Source organism: Clytia hemisphaerica, unplaced genomic scaffold, assembly GCF_902728285.1.
Source record: "Clytia hemisphaerica strain Z4C2 unplaced genomic scaffold, Clytia hemisphaerica genome assembly, whole genome shotgun sequence".
Classification (NCBI taxonomy): Eukaryota; Metazoa; Cnidaria; class Hydrozoa; order Leptothecata; family Clytiidae; genus Clytia; species Clytia hemisphaerica.
In genome coordinates, this window is record NW_027103756.1 from 288,042 (window position 1) to 308,181 (window position 20,140).

General features: G+C 35.0%; 1 protein-coding gene and 1 long non-coding RNA gene across 2 annotated transcripts; one reads left to right on the plus strand and one right to left on the minus strand.

Moving 5' to 3' along the window:
- Nucleotides 1-5,964: 5,964 nt before the first annotated feature.
- Nucleotides 5,965-7,196, minus strand: LOC136805502 (uncharacterized). Its single transcript, XM_067062072.1, has 3 exons — nucleotides 7,020-7,196; nucleotides 6,392-6,557; nucleotides 5,965-6,261 (listed from the first exon to the last, which is right to left on the minus strand). Exons 1-3 carry the CDS (start codon nucleotides 7,194-7,196, stop codon nucleotides 6,203-6,205), a joined length of 402 nt encoding a protein of 133 aa, XP_066918173.1. The 3' UTR covers nucleotides 5,965-6,202.
- Nucleotides 7,197-17,268: 10,072 nt separating this feature from the next.
- LOC136805520 (uncharacterized) lies at nucleotides 17,269-18,587 on the plus strand. The gene is made up of 3 exons (XR_010846414.1): nucleotides 17,269-17,573; nucleotides 18,188-18,300; nucleotides 18,522-18,587. It is a non-coding gene; the product is annotated as an uncharacterized lncRNA (long non-coding RNA).
- Nucleotides 18,588-20,140: the final 1,553 nt, after the last annotated feature.

The window sequence follows — 20,140 nt, forward strand, 5'->3', positions numbered from 1 at the left end:
GAAGACCTTAGTAGGTATAATTCACTCACCTTGAAGTTAGAACTTTTCACGTTTACTAACATTCACACAGAGGCCCAAAATTACGTTCGGCCCTGCCGTATTTCCTCCAATAAATGATCTCAATTCGCTAAAGAGTGCTTTACAGTACAATAAAAATTTGATTACTTTAGTGACGTAGAAAAAAATCATGTTGTGAAATGGGCTAATTATAGTATATGGTGGCCCCTAGAACGGGGTTGTCAATTAAACTGTATTCAGAAGTTATGAAAACAGTTACTACAGTTTAGTAACTGCTGTTTGGGGGTGGGGCCAAACACTAAAACTAGCACTTTTGGTGTAGTAAGTGCTTATATTTTAATTCTTTTTAAAGAACTTTCAAAATTTTTGTGAAAAAATTCTTTGTTAAAAAAATGTTTTTGTTAAAAATTGACGAAAAAAAATTTGAAATTTTTCTCAGGCCCAACCTTGAAATTATGCTGTCCGTAATTATCATTGAAATGTTCTCCAACAGCTGTTAACCAAGTAAATTAAAAGAAAATCTAGCACAAAATGGCTTTAGGTTGAAAAATAATCGCAATTTAGAGTAATCTCGAGCATGTTTTTGATGATATCACTCAAAAACAGGGGAGGTACCTGGAAATCTTTTCAGAAAACAGTTACTACCAAGGTGTAGTAACTGCAGAGGGTGGTGGTCCTGAAAAAAAGTGTTGAAAAAGCACTTACTACACATCATGTCTTGTAGTAACTGCGTGCCCCCCCCTGATTGACTTTCGGCGGTTAGTTCATTCAAAAAAAGTTAGAAATTGCGCAAAATGTGAGCATATTTATTTTTCTTATAAGCATCATCTTCATAAGAATACATTATTTTATTCCATATTGAAATAATTTAATCAGCTTATGACTAAGCTCTTAACAATTCGATCGCCATTCACTGATTGCTCGTTTCTTAATTGATTTTTGTGCAATTGACATTGTAGCAAAATTTTAGCATTCCATTCTGCAAACAATTTAACAAAACAATATTACATTGAGGATAAGTTTTAAAATGAAAAGTACTTTGTTAAAAGGACGTCAAGTCATAATTAGACTCGAAAATGTTCATAAATTCATTGAAAGTCAACCAAAAAATGCCAGTATTTGCCCTTTCCTTCGATCCTTCGAGTTAAAAAATGTTTTTTTAATTAAAAACCATTGATTCCATCATTATAGACAGGCAGCTGAGGTCACAAAAAAATTGGACGGGGTGCGAACAATCCCAAACCACTTTTAATTGAAAATATACAACCTAAATATCTGGAAATCATCAACCGGAGTTGTTGAAATTACTTACCGGGGACGTGTCCGGTAATATTTTAGTACCTGATGACGTCATGCGTGCCCATAGGCTAACTGAAAAAATTTTGAGAACTAACATAGACATATTATATACCGATCGAAGCGTTTTTTTAACGTAGATTAAGAAAATGGTCAGTAACCATATCTGAAAATTTTGCTATAAAAAGTTAGAACGCTTTTCCTTTATGTCCGTAACGTCAATTTTACCTGTCCGAGACGAAAAAAAAATCAAAAATTCAAACTTATCAAAATCGAAATCTAAGACCGCCATTCGAAAGCTCTCAAAAATCGATATAGAAGACTTTTAAGTGGATATATATGATTTCTCAACCTAACTCGAGAAACTCACTAACTATCCAACACTATCCAACTATGACGTCATCAAAACTTCGGAAGCTTTTAACTTTTTATTATCAAATTTTCATACATAGTTACTGACCTTTTTCTTAATCTACGTCAAAAAACGCGTCGATTGGTGTATAATATGTCTATGCTTTTTTTCATAAAAATTTTCATTTTGCTTGTGACGTCATCAAATAGGAAAATATTTTCGGACGCGTCCTGTAATTATTTTCAAACTGTCCGGTTGATGATTTTGTGTTCAGAAAGGTCGTATCTATTGAAAACAACTGTTTATAGTTTGCTCGCAAACTTTGTAGCCACTGCACTTTTTTATGTGACCTCAGCTGCCTGACTATTATAATGACCAGCACCATTGATTCCATCATTGCATTGACCAGCACCATTGATTCCATCATTGCGTTGATAAACACCATTGATTCCATCATTGCGTTGATAAACACCATTGATTCACCAAAGCCGTCAAACCTTTCAGTTTATTCACAAACACTAATTTACAATAAAAACGACTGGATTTATTATCTCCACAGTCATATTCACCAGAACGATCAGATCCTGCTGTACAATCATTAGATTTCCAAAATTCTTGAATAGATTAACCAAAGTCGTTTAGGTTCCCTTAAAATCACCATTCACCATTAGCTCTGCCACAGAAATTTACAAATTTTGATAGTTCGACACCTCAGGGCCACCATTTTCAGCTTTTTCCCCATCGTTACTTCGTTACTCTTTCGTTACCCCTCGTTACTTGCGTTACTTCATCGTTACCGACCGTTACCTGTCGTTACCTACCATTACTTGTGGTTACTTATCGTTACCTATCGTTACCTACCGTTACCACTTTTATTAACAACGCTACAAAAACAGATCTCTCCAGTCAAAGCTTTTTCCGAAACTCAAAGATTTTTGTTTTTCTAAGGAAGAAATCATAAATTGTTTGTATACACCCCCTAACTTGTCGGAGAAACAAATTACTGCATTTAACTATTTGAAGCAATTTTTGGAGGAAGACCTTAGTAGGTATAATTCACTCACCTTGAAGTTAGAACTTTTCACGTTTACTAACATTCACACAGAGGCCCAAAATTACGTTCGGCCCTGCCGTATTTCCTCCAATAAATGATCTCAATTCGCTAAAGAGTGCTTTACAGTACAATAAAAATCTGATTTCTGCAGTGACGTAGAAAAAAATCATGTTGTGAAATGGGCTAATTATAGTCTAGGGTGGCCCCCTAGAACGGGGGTCGTCAATTAAACTAGGTTTCTGACCTGTACTCTCGGGTACCTTATAAACGTACCCCCCCCGCTAATTAATTTTTGGAAAAATATTTTTGAAAATTCCTTCTTTTGCCCTATTTCTTCTGATTATTCTGCTTTTCTATTTTTTTTCCACCCAGGACATTTTTATTCCAACCCCCTCCGCTTATTAATATCCCCCCGTCTATTAGGCACCCGAGAGTAGATATTTAATATAATTTTTTTATTGCCAACCCAAAAAAATATCAGCGTTTTGATTGGTCGAGACTATCGAGATTTTTGCGATATTTCATATTTCTCTAGTATGGAAATATGACCGCGTTGACTTCTGGGGGACTGGATAAGCGGCGGGAGAAAAATCAAAACAAACCTGCCGAAAAGAACTGACTTTCGGAGTAACTAACTTGGGAGTCAAAGGGGAAAACGCAACAAAAATATTTTCAGAAGTTCTTCTATAAAAGACACTAAAATCAAATCTGACGAACTAAGAAATTAAAAAACTACTTAAGACCACCCAAATATTTTCAGCCTTTGGTATAAAATTCGTCCGTGTGATAACCAAACAGTTTTTTATCAATGCATACAAAAAAAGATTCTTGAATGTTTGCCAATAAGATTTCTCATAACATAGCAAGGGAAGTGAAATGTCTTGTATTAAACCAAATGACGAGTGATTTTTATATAAGTTCTCTCCTAATTCTCGTTCTCGACGGAGGTACATCCTTGAATTTTCAACTCAATAGTTATTACATCTTGCTTCTAAAATTCGAAACATTTAAAGCTTGACGATAATCAAGAAATATCCAACTTGTTTAGCTGTTGAAAAATGTTGTTCTTTAACCATTACTACAAGCACATACATTTCCATCATGGGACTCCTTTTTTCTGCTATTCTTTTCCAAGCATCAAAACAAAAACATAGAAAAAGACTGAATGTTATCAAATCTGATTAATCCAATGATGAAGGGTTTATCTATCTATTTAATTAAGTAGCATTAGGCGTGAGCCCATATCCGCCACATATAAAATTTAAAATTTAAAATAAATATTATTGTTATAATATACAAGTTTTATTAAAATTAAGGGAAAGAATATAAATACTAGAGCAAGAGTTAAACAAAGGGACTAAGGCTATAGTACTTAATAAGAAAAGTGATATGAAAAATGAATTAATTTGCTAAGTCAAATTTTTTATTGATATACAAAATAAAATAAAATAAAACTCCTTCCTAGTATTGAGTAAACCTCAGAAATAATGCAAGAGATTAGTAGATGCTAAGCAGGAATGAATGAATTAATGGCACAAAGATTGTTCTAGGAGAAGGTGCTAAGACTTGGCGCAAAGATTGTTCTAGGGTAAGATGCTAAGACTTGAAAGTGGAAGTAAAGATTCATTGTAAGGCTATAGCTGTAAAAATATATAGTTAGGATAAATGAGATTTAAATATGTTTTAGAAGTTCGTCAGAAAATTGTGTTGAGTTATCATTCATGGTCACTTCATTCGGAAGTTCGTTCCACTAGTCAATGGTGGTAGGGACAAAAGAGTTGGAATACGCCAGGACTCTACCATGCACTTGTTGGAATTTGTTGTTTATTCTTGCTCGTTTGGGCAAGAAGTCTTTTGGTAGGGAAATTTTTTTATTAACAATTTTGTGAAGCATGAGTAAATTGTTTTTCTTACGACCGGATTCAAGGGATTCCCAGCCAAGATCGTTGATCATAGTTGTGGGGCTGGATTTCCAGGACCAGTTGGAGTAGACGAAACGCGCAGCTTTTCGTTGGACTTGCTCCAGTTGTTTAGTGAGGCTTTCGTTGTTGACTGGATTCCAGACGGAGGATGCATAATTAGGAATGGGTTTCACGTAGACAAACCCTTTTCAACTTAATGCCGGCTATCCCGGGTGAAAAGGTCCCTAATTTTAATTATATCTACTCTTATGCTTAAGAAAATTCTTTGTGTAAATCGATTTATCTTGATTGGAGAACAGAGGAGAAGATGAAAAATATCACCATTTCATCAATTTTATTAGATTCTTTTAACTCCGATCGGGCCAACAACGAATTGGGTTAAATCTTTGGACAAATGTCGAAAGCCTTTTGGTACTTGGTTAAAAATAGATATAATAGGAGTCTGGCTTAAACAAAACTTAGATCGGAAATGACTGGAATACTGAAAAAAAACGAATACTGCTTTCAATGTACTTTTTTTACCATAGACAAGTTAGAAATTTTTTTGGTAAAATAGTAGGATAAAAAATAATAAACAAAATTTGTATATTTTCATAAAATAGCCTAAGTAACTATTCTTGATCCTTGTGACAAATGGAAAAAGGGAAAAGCTATTTCTTTCGGACGCCATTTTTTCAACTGAATAAAATAAATTTTCAAAAAGAATATTGTTTATTAAAGATCGCAAAGCGTCAGTATTTATGTATTACTTAATCAACCATTTACCAACTCGAAGTATGATTTTTAGCATTGAAAAAAAAACTTCTAATAGAAAGAAGAAAATTCTAATATAATCTAAGTACAATCCCTTGCTATTAACGTTTAAAGGTTTCAGAATTCCAAAGTCACTTTTTCTTTTTTAATGGAGTCTCATCGATAGAAAAGTCCATTTTGCTTTCGCAGTTTGCTCCACATATCGGCTTAGTCTCAAACCCAGATTTAATGATACTATCATTTTTGATTGTGTCCTTGACACTTGGATTATCTTTGCGTCTTCCAATAGCTCGTTGTATCCCAAAATAATTCTCAAGGTCGTCCTGACAGAAGTTTTCGCTGAAAACATAATCCATTCCGTTATCCAAAAAATAAGGAATAATTTCCTTTAGCGAATTTACACTTATAATGATTCCATTGTACGTTGGTAAGGAAAGGAACATGTTGTTTCGCTGGGTGGGGTTGAATTCTCCCTGGCGTTCATTGATGCTCTCCTTCCATTCGTGTAAATAATCAACAAATTTATCAAGAAAGTCGAATCGTTCTTGACAATTATCCTTTCTGTATGGTTCAAGAAAGGGTTTCCTCTTTTTGTTGTGTTCGACACTGTTTCTAACATTAAAACAGTCGAAAAATTTATCGAACATGAGACATAATTCAGATGTAGCTTGTGCAGCTTTGGGTCCGAAATCCCTGATTATGTTGCCAACTGTCTCACTCAGCAATTCGGTAGCTAGATTGACTCTCATTTTCGAATATGATGTAAGCATGATGTGGTCTGTTGTCAGTTTGGTTGGAAAGTGCAAATCATCTTCCAAGTCTTCGAAAAAAAAGACTTTTAATGTGGGACCAAAGAAGGTAGTCACCTATGAGATAAAGAGGAAAACATTAAAAGTAACACAAAAAATTGAGTGGGATGTTGTAAAAAAACATCTTAATCAAAGATAAGTGAGACTGCCATTAAAGTGCTATCAAAAATTTCAAAAAATAGATCACCTGAATTCCAAAGAAGTCTTGATGAGAAATCTGCTCCTGAAGACCAAAGACAATTTCGTGCTGTCTTCATGAGGTGAGGAGGGTCCGAGAAGAAATAGATGTAACGATCAGAGTCTGCATATTGGTTTTTGACTTTGTAAACGATTGAGCTAGTATCATCTGGATCCTGAATATGGAATAAGTTAGAATGATTAAAGAATTCATAATTATACTTCCAAATTTTGGCGGGAAGAAAATTTGGCAGATTTGCGGGATTTGCCTTAAATCTGCCAAATTAAGTTCCGCCAAATTTAATTTTATTCGCCATCTGCAAAATTAAATCCCCACCAAATTTAATTTTTTTCGTTTAATGTCTGATTTTCACAGCACTAAAAGTATGCAATATCAATGGGGTTGACCTTGATTTTCGACCTAAAAATCTGTCATCCACCAATTTAAATTCCTGCTAAAATTATTTTTTTCCCTAATCCCCCAAAATTTCATTGAATAAGGTACCATAGCCATTATCAAGTTAATCAAGCTATTCACATGCATGTTTAAAAGCAAGACAGTCATTATCTTTCGATAGATTGTGTTATACCAATATAGCCCAATATAATGTAACTATTCTAACAATTAAAATACATACCCTATTCATTTGGAAGAACCGGCGGTTTATTGATGCACCATCAGCAACTGTGGCGATGACTTTCAAATTGCATGAGATTTCAAGGATACTGACACATTTCCAATACAGTGAGAAGATTTGTGATGCGGTAGCACAATCTGTTGCGAAATTTGCAAAGCTGAAGGATAGAGGATTCATTGTACTCTTTACTAGGAAAACCATGACATGTGTAGCCAACTTTTCCTATCATCAATCAAAGCCTCATTGAGTTCTTCATCTCCAAAGTCAACGAAACCAACCAAATCACCCGTATGCTTATCCCAAACAAGATCTTCTTGCACTTTCATTTCATCGATGAGTATTGTTACATAACGCTCAGGATTACTAAAGTTCTTTGTGCCTTTAATATCCTCTTCGATCATCCCGATCAACGAATCAGCGGCTGCATCGAAGTTGATCTTGTCAGGTGGCGTTCTCATTTTTCTAGCCTCCACCAGACAAGGCTTGCAAATATACTTGCCCTCGGTAGGTGTGATTGCAAGTGTTCGACTGAGCCTTTTTCTCTCACCAGCACTAATTCTTCTGTCAGCTGGCCCAGGCCTCCCATCCAATCGTCAAGCGGCGCAGCGGATTTCTTCCCAAGTAAGTTAGCGGTCGAAGACCTGACGTAACGGCCGAAGACCTGACTTTTTCATTTTTCCGTACTGGGTTAACCGCCGAAGACCTGTAAAACTTAGCCATTTTCATTGTCTAGAGCATATGGTTAACGGCCGAAGACCTTATGTCAAAAAGAATTAAAAATTTTGATTGAGTTAGTAAGTAAACTAAATACTTATGGGAAAACAACGGCCGAATACCTTTTTCAAACATCGTTTCATTTTTTGTGACACTCCTCCTTTAATTTTTAAAAGCAAGCGAAGCGATATTTTATGGATTTCGTAAATAAAAGTTTGGCTGGTCTTTTTATTTTGCACTTGTTGTGGTGTGGGGGTGAAGATTTTTTTAATGAGGTGAATTTCTATTTGAAACTTTATTCTTGAAAGTAGTTTGTATGTATAAAAACATATGACTTGTGAAAGCTTTTGTTTTTTATTTTTACGACTAATTTTTAAGCTGTTTGCTATTTTTATTTAAAAGAGGATTTTCCATAATTAATCGGCTATTTTACTTTACTCCCCCTGGTTCCAAATTTCACTTTCAAGGTACATGTTTTTTATAAGTATACAAAAATCCGAAAACAGGCCCAGAGATGCTTAGGTCGAAAACAACAAAAGGTGATGAATCAGGCTCAAAATATGCTTAAATTTGCCTATAGAATTCTTGGCTGAGTTAATGCCCATATACGGAAGTGGGGAAAGAGGGAAATAAAATTTTTCATAGACATTCGAATTCTTATGAAACATTCGAATTTTTTATTGGTAAACATTTGATTTTCTTTGCAATGGCTTCACAAAAGAAAAAACCAGCTATACTACAAAGTAGCTTATACCTTTCATTGGCTCGAGGTAATGCGTGGCATATCCTTAATTTTCCCCATATTTGAGCCTACATATGCTTATAGAAAACATGTATGAGCCTCATAAGCCTAAAAATGAAACTTTCGGAAAAGCCCTGAAAAAATTATTATACATATAAGAAAGAAAGAAAATAGTAGGATTTGAGTAGTTTGAATAGTCTGTCTTGGAATTCAGAAATTTAATTAAGACTCGATTATTTTGAAAAAATAATCATCGTTGAAATCAATGTTTTTTCGCCAATTTGACTTTCCCTTGTATACCGTCATTTTGTATAAGGTTACTGTTTTCGCACTAATATTCTTCTGCCAAGTATCGAAAAAAGACCAGGACTTCGGGTAGTTGAAAAATAAGCTTCAGAAAGTTAGTCGGTCTCATCAGTAAAACACAAGATTTCCTGTACCTTTAGAAAAAAACCTTTTCCGATCACATGCCGGCTGTCCCGTAAATATAGCGGAAAAGATTCTGAAACGGGGGCAAGATTACGACGGTAATTGTTACGAAGGCTTAAACACATTGGTCTAGAACACTATTGTCCTGAGTTGAATAATAACAGTAGCAACATACCGTCGTTTCTTATGTTTCCCATTTCCGCACTAAGATTCCTTTGCAACTAGCGGAAAAGACCAGGCCTTCGGGTAGTTAAAAAATGGCAGTTCCGTGAGGTAAAAAAGACAAACCCTTTTCAACTTAATGCCAGCTATCCCGGGTGAAAAGGTCCCTAATTTTAATTATATCTACTCTTATGCTTAAGAAAATTCTTTGTGTAAATCGATTTATCTTGATAGGAGAAGATGAAAAATATCACCATTTCATCAATTTTATTAGATTCTTTTAACTCCGATCGGGCCAACAACGAATTGGGTTAAATCTTTGGACAAATGTCGAAAGCCTTTTGGTACTTGGTTAAAAATAGATATAATAGGAGTCTGGCTTAAACAAAACTTAGATCGGAAATGACTGGAATACTGAAAAAAAACGAATACTGCTTTCAATGTACTTTTTTTACCATAGACAAGTTAGAAATTTTTTGGTAAAATAGTAGGATAAAAAATAATAAACAAAATTTGTATATTTTCATAAAATAGCCTAAGTAACTATTCTTGATCCTTGTGACAAATGGAAAAAGGGAAAAGCTATTTCTTTCGGACGCCATTTTTTCAACTGAATAAAATAAATTTTCAAAAAGAATATTGTTTATTAAAGATCGCAAAGCGTCAGTATTTATGTATTACTTAATCAACCATTTACCAACTCGAAGTATGATTTTTAGCATTGAAAAAAAAACTTCTAATAGAAAGAAGAAAATTCTAATATAATCTAAGTACAATCCCTTGCTATTAACGTTTAAAGGTTTCAGAATTCCAAAGTCACTTTTTCTTTTTTAATGGAGTCTCATCGATAGAAAAGTCCATTTTGCTTTCGCAGTTTGCTCCACATATCGGCTTAGTCTCAAACCCAGATTTAATGATACTATCATTTTTGATTGTGTCCTTGACACTTGGATTATCTTTGCGTCTTCCAATAGCTCGTTGTATCCCAAAATAATTCTCAAGGTCGTCCTGACAGAAGTTTTCGCTGAAAACATAATCCATTCCGTTATCCAAAAGATAAGGAATAATTTCCTTTAGCGAATTTACACTTATAATGATTCCATTGTACGTTGGTAAGGAAAGGAACATGTTGTTTCGCTGGGTGGGGTTGAATTCTCCCTGGCGTTCATTGATGCTCTCCTTCCATTCGTGTAAATAATCAACAAATTTATCAAGAAAGTCGAATCGTTCTTGACAATTATCCTTTCTGTATGGTTCAAGAAAGGGTTTCCTCTTTTTGTTGTGTTCGACACTGTTTCTAACATTAAAACAGTCGAAAAATTTATCGAACATGAGACATAATTCAGATGTAGCTTGTGCAGCTTTGGGTCCGAAATCCCTGATTATGTTGCCAACTGTCTCACTCAGCAATTCGGTAGCTAGATTGACTCTCATTTTCGAATATGATGTAAGCATGATGTGGTCTGTTGTCAGTTTGGTTGGAAAGTGCAAATCATCTTCCAAGTCTTCGAAAAAAAAGACTTTTAATGTGGGACCAAAGAAGGTAGTCACCTATGAGATAAAGAGGAAAACATTAAAAGTAACACAAAAAATTGAGTGGGATGTTGTAAAAAAACATCTTAATCAAAGATAAGTGAGACTGCCATTAAAGTGCTATCAAAAATTTCAAAAAATAGATCACCTGAATTCCAAAGAAGTCTTGATGAGAAATCTGCTCCTGAAGACCAAAGACAATTTCGTGCTGTCTTCATGAGGTGAGGAGGGTCCGAGAAGAAATAGATGTAACGATCAGAGTCTGCATATTGGTTTTTGACTTTGTAAACGATTGAGCTAGTATCATCTGGATCCTGAATATGGAATAAGTTAGAATGATTAAAGAATTCATAATTATACTTCCAAATTTTGGCGGGAAGAAAATTTGGCAGATTTGCGGGATTTGCCTTAAATCTGCCAAATTAAGTTCCGCCAAATTTAATTTTATTCGCCATCTGCAAAATTAAATCCCCACCAAATTTAATTTTTTTCGTTTAATGTCTGATTTTTCACAGCACTAAAAGTATGCAATATCAATGGGGTTGACCTTGATTTTCGACCTAAAAATCTGTCATCCACCAATTTAAATTCCTGCTAAAATTATTTTTTTCCCTAATCCCCCAAAATTTCATTGAATAAGGTACCATAGCCATTATCAAGTTAATCAAGCTATTCACATGCATGTTTAAAAGCAAGACAGTCATTATCTTTCGATAGATTGTGTTATACCAATATAGCCCAATATAATGTAACTATTCTAACAATTAAAATACATACCCTATTCATTTGGAAGAACCGGCGGTTTATTGATGCACCATCAGCAACTGTGGCGATGACTTTCAAATTGCATGAGATTTCAAGGATACTGACACATTTCCAATACAGTGAGAAGATTTGTGATGCGGTAGCACAATCTGTTGCGAAATTTGCAAAGCTGAAGGATAGAGGATTCATTGTACTCTTTACTAGGAAAACCATGACATGTGTAGCCAACTTTTCCCTATCATCAATCAAAGCCTCATTGAGTTCTTCATCTCCAAAGTCAACGAAACCAACCAAATCACCCGTATGCTTATCCCAAACAAGATCTTCTTGCACTTTCATTTCATCGATGAGTATTGTTACATAACGCTCAGGATTACTAAAGTTCTTTGTGCCTTTAATATCCTCTTCGATCATCCCGATCAACGAATCAGCGGCTGCATCGAAGTTGATCTTGTCAGGTGGCGTTCTCATTTTTCTAGCCTCCACCAGACAAGGCTTGCAAATATACTTGCCTCGGTAGGTGTGATTGCAAGTGTTCGACTGAGCCTTTTTCTCTCACCAGCACTAATTCTTCTGTCAGCTGGCCCAGGCCTCCCATCCAATCGTCAAGCGGCGCAGCGGATTTCTTCCCAAGTAAGTTAGCGGTCGAAGACCTGACGTAACGGCCGAAGACCTGACTTTTTCATTTTTCCGTACTGGGTTAACCGCCGAAGACCTGTAAAACTTAGCCATTTTCATTGTCTAGAGCATATGGTTAACGGCCGAAGACCTTATGTCAAAAAGAATTAAAAATTTTGATTGAGTTAGTAAGTAAACTAAATACTTATGGGAAAACAACGGCCGAATACCTTTTTCAAACATCGTTTCATTTTTTGTGACACTCCTCCTTTAATTTTTAAAAGCAAGCGAAGCGATATTTTATGGATTTCGTAAATAAAAGTTTGGCTGGTCTTTTTATTTTGCACTTGTTGTGGTGTGGGGGTGAAGATTTTTTTAATGAGGTGAATTTCTATTTGAAACTTTATTCTTGAAAGTAGTTTGTATGTATAAAAACATATGACTTGTGAAAGCTTTTGTTTTTTATTTTTACGACTAATTTTTAAGCTGTTTGCTATTTTTATTTAAAAGAGGATTTTCCATAATTAATCGGCTATTTTACTTTACTCCCCCTGGTTCCAAATTTCACTTTCAAGGTACATGTTTTTTATAAGTATACAAAAATCCGAAAACAGGCCCAGAGATGCTTAGGTCGAAAACAACAAAAGGTGATGAATCAGGCTCAAAATATGCTTAAATTTGCCTATAGAATTCTTGGCTGAGTTAATGCCCATATACGGAAGTGGGGAAAGAGGGAAATAAAATTTTTCATAGACATTCGAATTCTTATGAAACATTCGAATTTTTATTGGTAAACATTTGATTTTCTTTGCAATGGCTTCACAAAAAAAAAAAACCAGCTATACTACAAAGTAGCTTATACCTTTCATTGGCTCGAGGTAATGCGTGGCATATCCTTAATTTTCCCCATATTTGAGCCTACATATGCTTATAGAAAACATGTATGAGCCTCATAAGCCTAAAAATGAAACTTTCGGAAAAGCCCTGAAAAAATTATTATACATATAAGAAAGAAAGAAAATAGTAGGATTTGAGTAGTTTGAATAGTCTGTCTTGGAATTCAGAAATTTAATTAAGACTCGATTATTTTGAAAAAATAATCATCGTTGAAATCAATGTTTTTTCGCCAATTTGACTTTCCCTTGTATACCGTCATTTTGTATAGGTTACTGTTTTCGCACTAATATTCTTCTGCCAAGTATCGAAAAAAGACCAGGACTTCGGGTAGTTGAAAAATAAGCTTCAGAAAGTTAGTCGGTCTCATCAGTAAAACACAAGATTTCCTGTACCTTTAGAAAAAAACCTTTTCCGATCACATGCCGGCTGTCCCGTAAATATAGCGGAAAAGATTCTGAAACGGGGGCAAGATTACGACGGTAATTGTTACGAAGGCTTAAACACATTGGTCTAGAACACTATTGTCCTGAGTTGAATAATAACAGTAGCAACATACCGTCGTTTCTTATGTTTCCCATTTCCGCACTAAGATTCCTTTGCAACTAGCGGAAAAGACCAGGCCTTCGGGTAGTTAAAAAATGGCAGTTCCGTGAGGTAAAAAAGACAAACCCTTTTCAACTTAATGCCGGCTATCCCGGGTGAAAAGGTCCCTAATTTTAATTATATCTACTCTTATGCTTAAGAAAATTCTTTGTGTAAATCGATTTATCTTGATTGGAGAACAGAGGAGAAGATGAAAAATATCACCATTTCATCAATTTTATTAGATTCTTTTAACTCCGATCGGGCCAACAACGAATTGGGTTAAATCTTTGGACAAATGTCGAAAGCCTTTTGGTACTTGGTTAAAAATAGATATAATAGGAGTCTGGCTTAAACAAAACTTAGATCGGAAATGACTGGAATACTGAAAAAAACGAATACTGCTTTCAATGTACTTTTTTTACCATAGACAAGTTAGAAATTTTTTTGGTAAAATAGTAGGATAAAAAATAATAAACAAAATTTGTATATTTTCATAAAATAGCCTAAGTAACTATTCTTGATCCTTGTGACAAATGGAAAAAGGGAAAAGCTATTTCTTTCGGACGCCATTTTTTCAACTGAATAAAATAAATTTTCAAAAAGAATATTGTTTATTAAAGATCGCAAAGCGTCAGTATTTATGTATTACTTAATCAACCATTTACCAACTCGAAGTATGATTTTTAGCATTGAAAAAAAAACTTCTAATAGAAAGAAGAAATTCTAATATAATCTAAGTACAATCCCTTGCTATTAACGTTTAAAGGTTTCAGAATTCCAAAGTCACTTTTTCTTTTTTAACGGAGTCTCATCGATAGAAAAGTCCATTTTGCTTTCGCAGTTTGCTCCACATATCGGCTTAGTCTCAAACCCAGATTTAATGATACTATCATTTTTGATTGTGTCCTTGACACTTGGATTATCTTTGCGTCTTCCAATAGCTCGTTGTATCCCAAAATAATTCTCAAGGTCGTCCTGACAGAAGTTTTCGCTGAAAACATAATCCATTCCGTTATCCAAAAAATAAGGAATAATTTCCTTTAGCGAATTTACACTTATAATGATTCCATTGTACGTTGGTAAGGAAAGGAACATGTTGTTTCGCTGGGTGGGGTTGAATTCTCCCTGGCGTTCATTGATGCTCTCCTTCCATTCGTGTAAATAATCAACAAATTATCAAGAAAGTCGAATCGTTCTTGACAATTATCCTTTCTGTATGGTTCAAGAAAGGGTTTCCTCTTTTTGTTGTGTTCGACACTGTTTCTAACATTAAAACAGTCGAAAAATTTATCGAACATGAGACATAATTCAGATGTAGCTTGTGCAGCTTTGGGTCCGAAATCCCTGATTATGTTGCCAACTGTCTCACTCAGCAATTCGGTAGCTAGATTGACTCTCATTTTCGAATATGATGTAAGCATGATGTGGTCTGTTGTCAGTTTGGTTGGAAAGTGCAAATCATCTTCCAAGTCTTCGAAAAAAAAAGACTTTTAATGTGGGACCAAAGAAGGTAGTCACCTATGAGATAAAGAGGAAAACATTAAAAGTAACACAAAAAATTGAGTGGGATGTTGTAAAAAAACATCTTAATCAAAGATAAGTGAGACTGCCATTAAAGTGCTATCAAAAATTTCAAAAAATAGATCACCTGAATTCCAAAGAAGTCTTGATGAGAAATCTGCTCCTGAAGACCAAAGACAATTTCGTGCTGTCTTCATGAGGTGAGGAGGGTCCGAGAAGAAATAGATGTAACGATCAGAGTCTGCATATTGGTTTTTGACTTTGTAAACGATTGAGCTAGTATCATCTGGATCCTGAATATGGAATAAGTTAGAATGATTAAAGAATTCATAATTATACTTCCAAATTTTGGCGGGAAGAAAATTTGGCAGATTTGCGGGATTTGCCTTAAATCTGCCAAATTAAGTTCCGCCAAATTTAATTTTATTCGCCATCTGCAAAATTAAATCCCCACCAAATTTAATTTTTTTCGGTTAATGTCTGATTTTTCACAGCACTAAAAGTATGCAATATCAATGGGTTGACCTTGATTTTCGACCTAAAAATCTGTCATCCACCAATTTAAATTCCTGCTAAAATTAATTTTTTCCCTAATCCCCCAAAATTTCATTGAATAAGGTACCATAGCCATTATCAAGTTAATCAAGCTATTCACATGCATGTTTAAAAGCAAGACAGTCATTATCTTTCGATAGATTGTGTTATACCAATATAGCCCAATATAATGTAACTATTCTAACAATTAAAATACATACCCTATTCATTTGGAAGAACCGGCGGTTTATTGATGCACCATCAGCAACTGTGGCGATGACTTTCAAATTGCATGAGATTTCAAGGATACTGACACATTTCCAATACAGTGAGAAGATTTGTGATGCGGTAGCACAATCTGTTGCGAATTTGCAAAGCTGAAGGATAGAGGATTCATTGTACTCTTTACTAGGAAAACCATGACATGTGTAGCCAACTTTTCCCTATCATCAATCAAAGCCTCATTGAGTTCTTCATCTCCAAAGTCAACGAAACCAACCAAATCACCCGTATGCTTATCCCAAACAAGATCTTCTTGCACTTTCATTTCATCGATGAGTATTGTTACATAACGCTCAGGATTACTAAAGTTCTTTGTGCCTTTAATATCCTCTTCGATCATCCCGATCAACGAATCAGCGGCTGCATCGAAGTTGATCTTGTCAGGTGGCGTTCTCATTTTTCTAGCCTCCACCAGACAAGGCTTGCAAATATACTTGCCCTCGGTAGGTGTGATTGCAAGTGTTCGACTGAGCCTTTTTCTCTCACCAGCACTAATTCTTCTGTCAGCTGGCCCAGGCCTCCCATCCAATCGTCAAGCGGCGCAGCGGATTTCTTCCCAAGTAAGTTAGCGGTCGAAGACCTGACGTAACGGCCGAAGACCTGACTTTTTCATTTTTCCGTACTGGGTTAACCGCCGAAGACCTGTAAAACTTAGCCATTTTCATTGTCTAGAGCATATGGTTAACGGCCGAAGACCTTATGTCAAAAAGAATTAAAAATTTTGATTGAGTTAGTAAGTAAACTAAATACTTATGGGAAAACAACGGCCGAATACCTTTTTCAAACATCGTTTCATTTTTTGTGACACTCCTCCTTTAATTTTTAAAAGCAAGCGAAGCGATATTTTATGGATTTCGTAAATAAAAGGCCCAACGATGAAGAGACGTTTTCTAAATCATACAGAAGATGCTGCATTGCAAAAATCAAAAATCAAATTTCATCGTGCGTGGTTTTGTTTTGTCCCTGTGTGTCAGTTTTTATGCAGAGAGAAAAAAATGTTGCATCTAAAGGTATGTATTATAAAGAGATTTTCAATCGATCAAAAACATTCCCAAAGTAACTCAAAGCCAGTCTTTAGACTACATCGGAACGGGACAAGACGCTGACGAAAAAGGTTTTGACAAAAATATACTTCTACCACTATCAGACTTGACTATGATAGACGTCAACTGGTGGTTCCAACGATGTGGGGGTCGCATTCAATGAAAAATACTTTTTTGACCGTCAAGACATTACTTCATCAAAAAGAATACATGACATCATTTCCATAAGAGAGGGAGTAAAAAAAGACGGGCTTTGGTTTAAACAATCTAAGCGGACTTTAAAATTAAAATGCAGGGGCGGTGCGACACCCCTGCAAAACATGCACTCGCAGGGTATGCTCCGGAGTCATTTTTGTCGCAGCTTGTTTTTAGCCTACCCGGAGTTTTTTCGGATCATTCGTTAGTGTCATTAGATTTTAAAATTTTGCAGAAAGACCTGGATGAGGTCAAAATGCAGGGTTTGCCCGGGATTTGATGGCTGTTAGTGTCAAAACGTTAAAAGTCAAGACTCGTCAAATGGCTTTAGATGCTTGGAGAAGAAAAAACAGAATAGAAAGTCCTGATTTTATCTATTTTGTCGCAAATTCTGAAGAATTTGAAGCCTGCACATTTTCGATCTTCTCCAAATTCGTCATCTGAGGGCTGCCATCAAGGTCATATCAATGTTTGTTTTTCTTCTTATGGTTATCTTCTGAAATCCATTGCAACAAGGAAAGTCAAATCTGTAAGGTATGTGGTATTTTTTTCTTTTATTTTTCATGCCTGCATGTTATCAATTATAATCTGATAAGTGCAGGAAAAACTGCTTCCCTTCCCCTCTTTTCTCTATTTATCTGCCTCTGGGCTATGACCTGTCATAATTTTTGGTAATCAACAAAACCACTTGTTATGTGTGGTGAGTGAGTGATGAGTGAGTGAGTGGCCAATCATGAAATATTTATAAGATATTTGATCAATCGGGGTACGTAGTTACTGTTTGTTTGGCCAATCACTCTGCTCTGGCTAAGAAAAGGTTGACGACAGGAGATGAATTTGTGGCAATTTAAGAGGCAAAGGGACAACCAACCTATTGTGGTTTTATTTTGAAATAAGAGAAAAAATAACATTGAAAATTTTGTGATTCTGACCTTGACACCCTTATGTTTTTAATATGTTTTGGCCGGTTAAAATATTTTTCTGGGGAGAGAAAGAGCTGTGTGGGTTTTTCGCACACTATTTTGAGGTACACAAACAGATTGTATTTTGACTATGGTTAGTTTGCGGGCCAGCACCTGCCAGTCAAGTACTGCTCATAAAAACTGCACGACAATCTTAAAAATGATTTCTCTATTTTGTTTTTATAGTTCTCTTCCAAATGGAAATTGCCTGTACAGTTCCATTTCTCTCCATCTTGTGGGCAACAATTCTTTGATGGATACACTTCGATGTTGCACGTGTGCAGAACTTTTCCTGAATTGTAAGTATTATTCTCAGAACCAAAAAACCCATCCAAGAAGTTTAGTAGATTGGCGCATGAAGCATTGCGGTTGGCAATTACCCACAGTCAGCCGGTTATTATATAAGATTAATTTCATTGAATGTCCAGTTGTCGTTTGACTTAAATTTTGTTGTTTTGTGTTTGTTAATGTAGATGTAGCTTGCAAAGATCCTAATTCCCTCTTCATCATATAATTTCAGGTTAGTTGCCATCATACTGTACCATACAGTAGCCCCTAGATCAATGGATTATTTTGCACCTTCACATGGTTGGCAGTTAGTCACACTAGGAAATCTAGCTTTAAAAAAAAACAACATCAGTCATCTACAGGATGTATTTGCACAACAAGGATGAGAGTTACCTGAATCAAAGTTCGCAAGACAATTAATTAAAACTTGAAAGTTTGAAACAAAATAAAACGTGCAGCAGCCAAAATCAACCAACCAAAATTTGTCATTCAATTCCCGAGACAGCGCTTCGATTTTTAAGGCCTGGTTTATACACTAAAGTAAAAATAATTCCGCATATGTAAATGGGTCATTATTTAAGGCCCGGCAAAATTTCCGGGAAACAGCCTATCCGGTGGTGCGCGGATCTAGGTGAGTTCCGCCTCCCCCGTAGATCTTTTTCTTGGGAAGTTGATCTTCAAATTAGTTTTCAAGGTTGGCTTGGCTCAAATTTTTTCATCTATGGCTCAAATTTAAGGCAATTTCTCAAAGTTTTTGAAAATGTTAATTTCATTAAAAAGCGCCAGGTTATTTTTTCATGAATCCCTTTAGAAGTTTTGCGCCGCATTTTTTTGCTTGAGAGTCAAGTAAACGATATAGCGCTTTCGCAGCATTAATCTTTGATATGCATTTTGGCGGGACGCTAGTGTGACTAACTGGTTGGTACGAAATCTTTGTAAACGCTGAAAGTCTGCTAATAAGATGAGTGAAACCATATTTAAACTTAAAGGAAACAACAGAATGGAAGAATAATTCAATCAAATTGATGATGTGTACCTAACATTTAGTTTCTTGGAAGTTTTTGGATTCAAAATTTTCCCTGTAAACTGGATATCAATATTTGTCATGTAAATCATATATAAAATTTATAACACAACAACTGAATTTTGATACCAAACATAAAACATGCTGCATTATGTACATAATGAATAAATGAGTTTCTGATGACATATGGTTTGTTTTCAATTCGGATTGGGGGCTTTTTACCCCTGGTACAGAATTCCCTGCTTGATTTGGCAAACAGTTCCAAACGAGACACCAGAATGGGGCTAGACTACAATTTCAAGATGAACCAACTTTAGAAATTTCAGCTTCAGTACAAATTCTAGTTTTGGATACTTTAATGCATCACATTAATCAATTTTCTAATGAAATACTCTTTTCTTGAGCAGTCTGAATAATATAGTTTTGCTCTTTTTCTCTAAATTTTCATTTGAAATGGCAAAAGGCTATTATTATTAATCTGCTTGAAATTATTTAAGTCACCTTTTGACAGCAATAAGATAAATAAATTTGACATAATAAGAATCAAAATTATATTAAAAAACTTTAGACAGTTCAGTAAATATTATTATTATTGTTATTGCTTTTATCACGATCAGATAAAGATTTTTGTATAATTTATAATCTTTTGTGTTCTATTGTATTATTTTGCTATCATTTTTCATATTTTTGTGTAAAGTTCAAAAAGTTCTTATAAAAATTCATGATAGTTATGATTTTTGTCATTGATATAATGAATTGCCAATGTTTTACACCTCCTTTCTCTTCCCTTCATTTTTTCCATATTTTAGAGGCCACTCTTTTTTGGT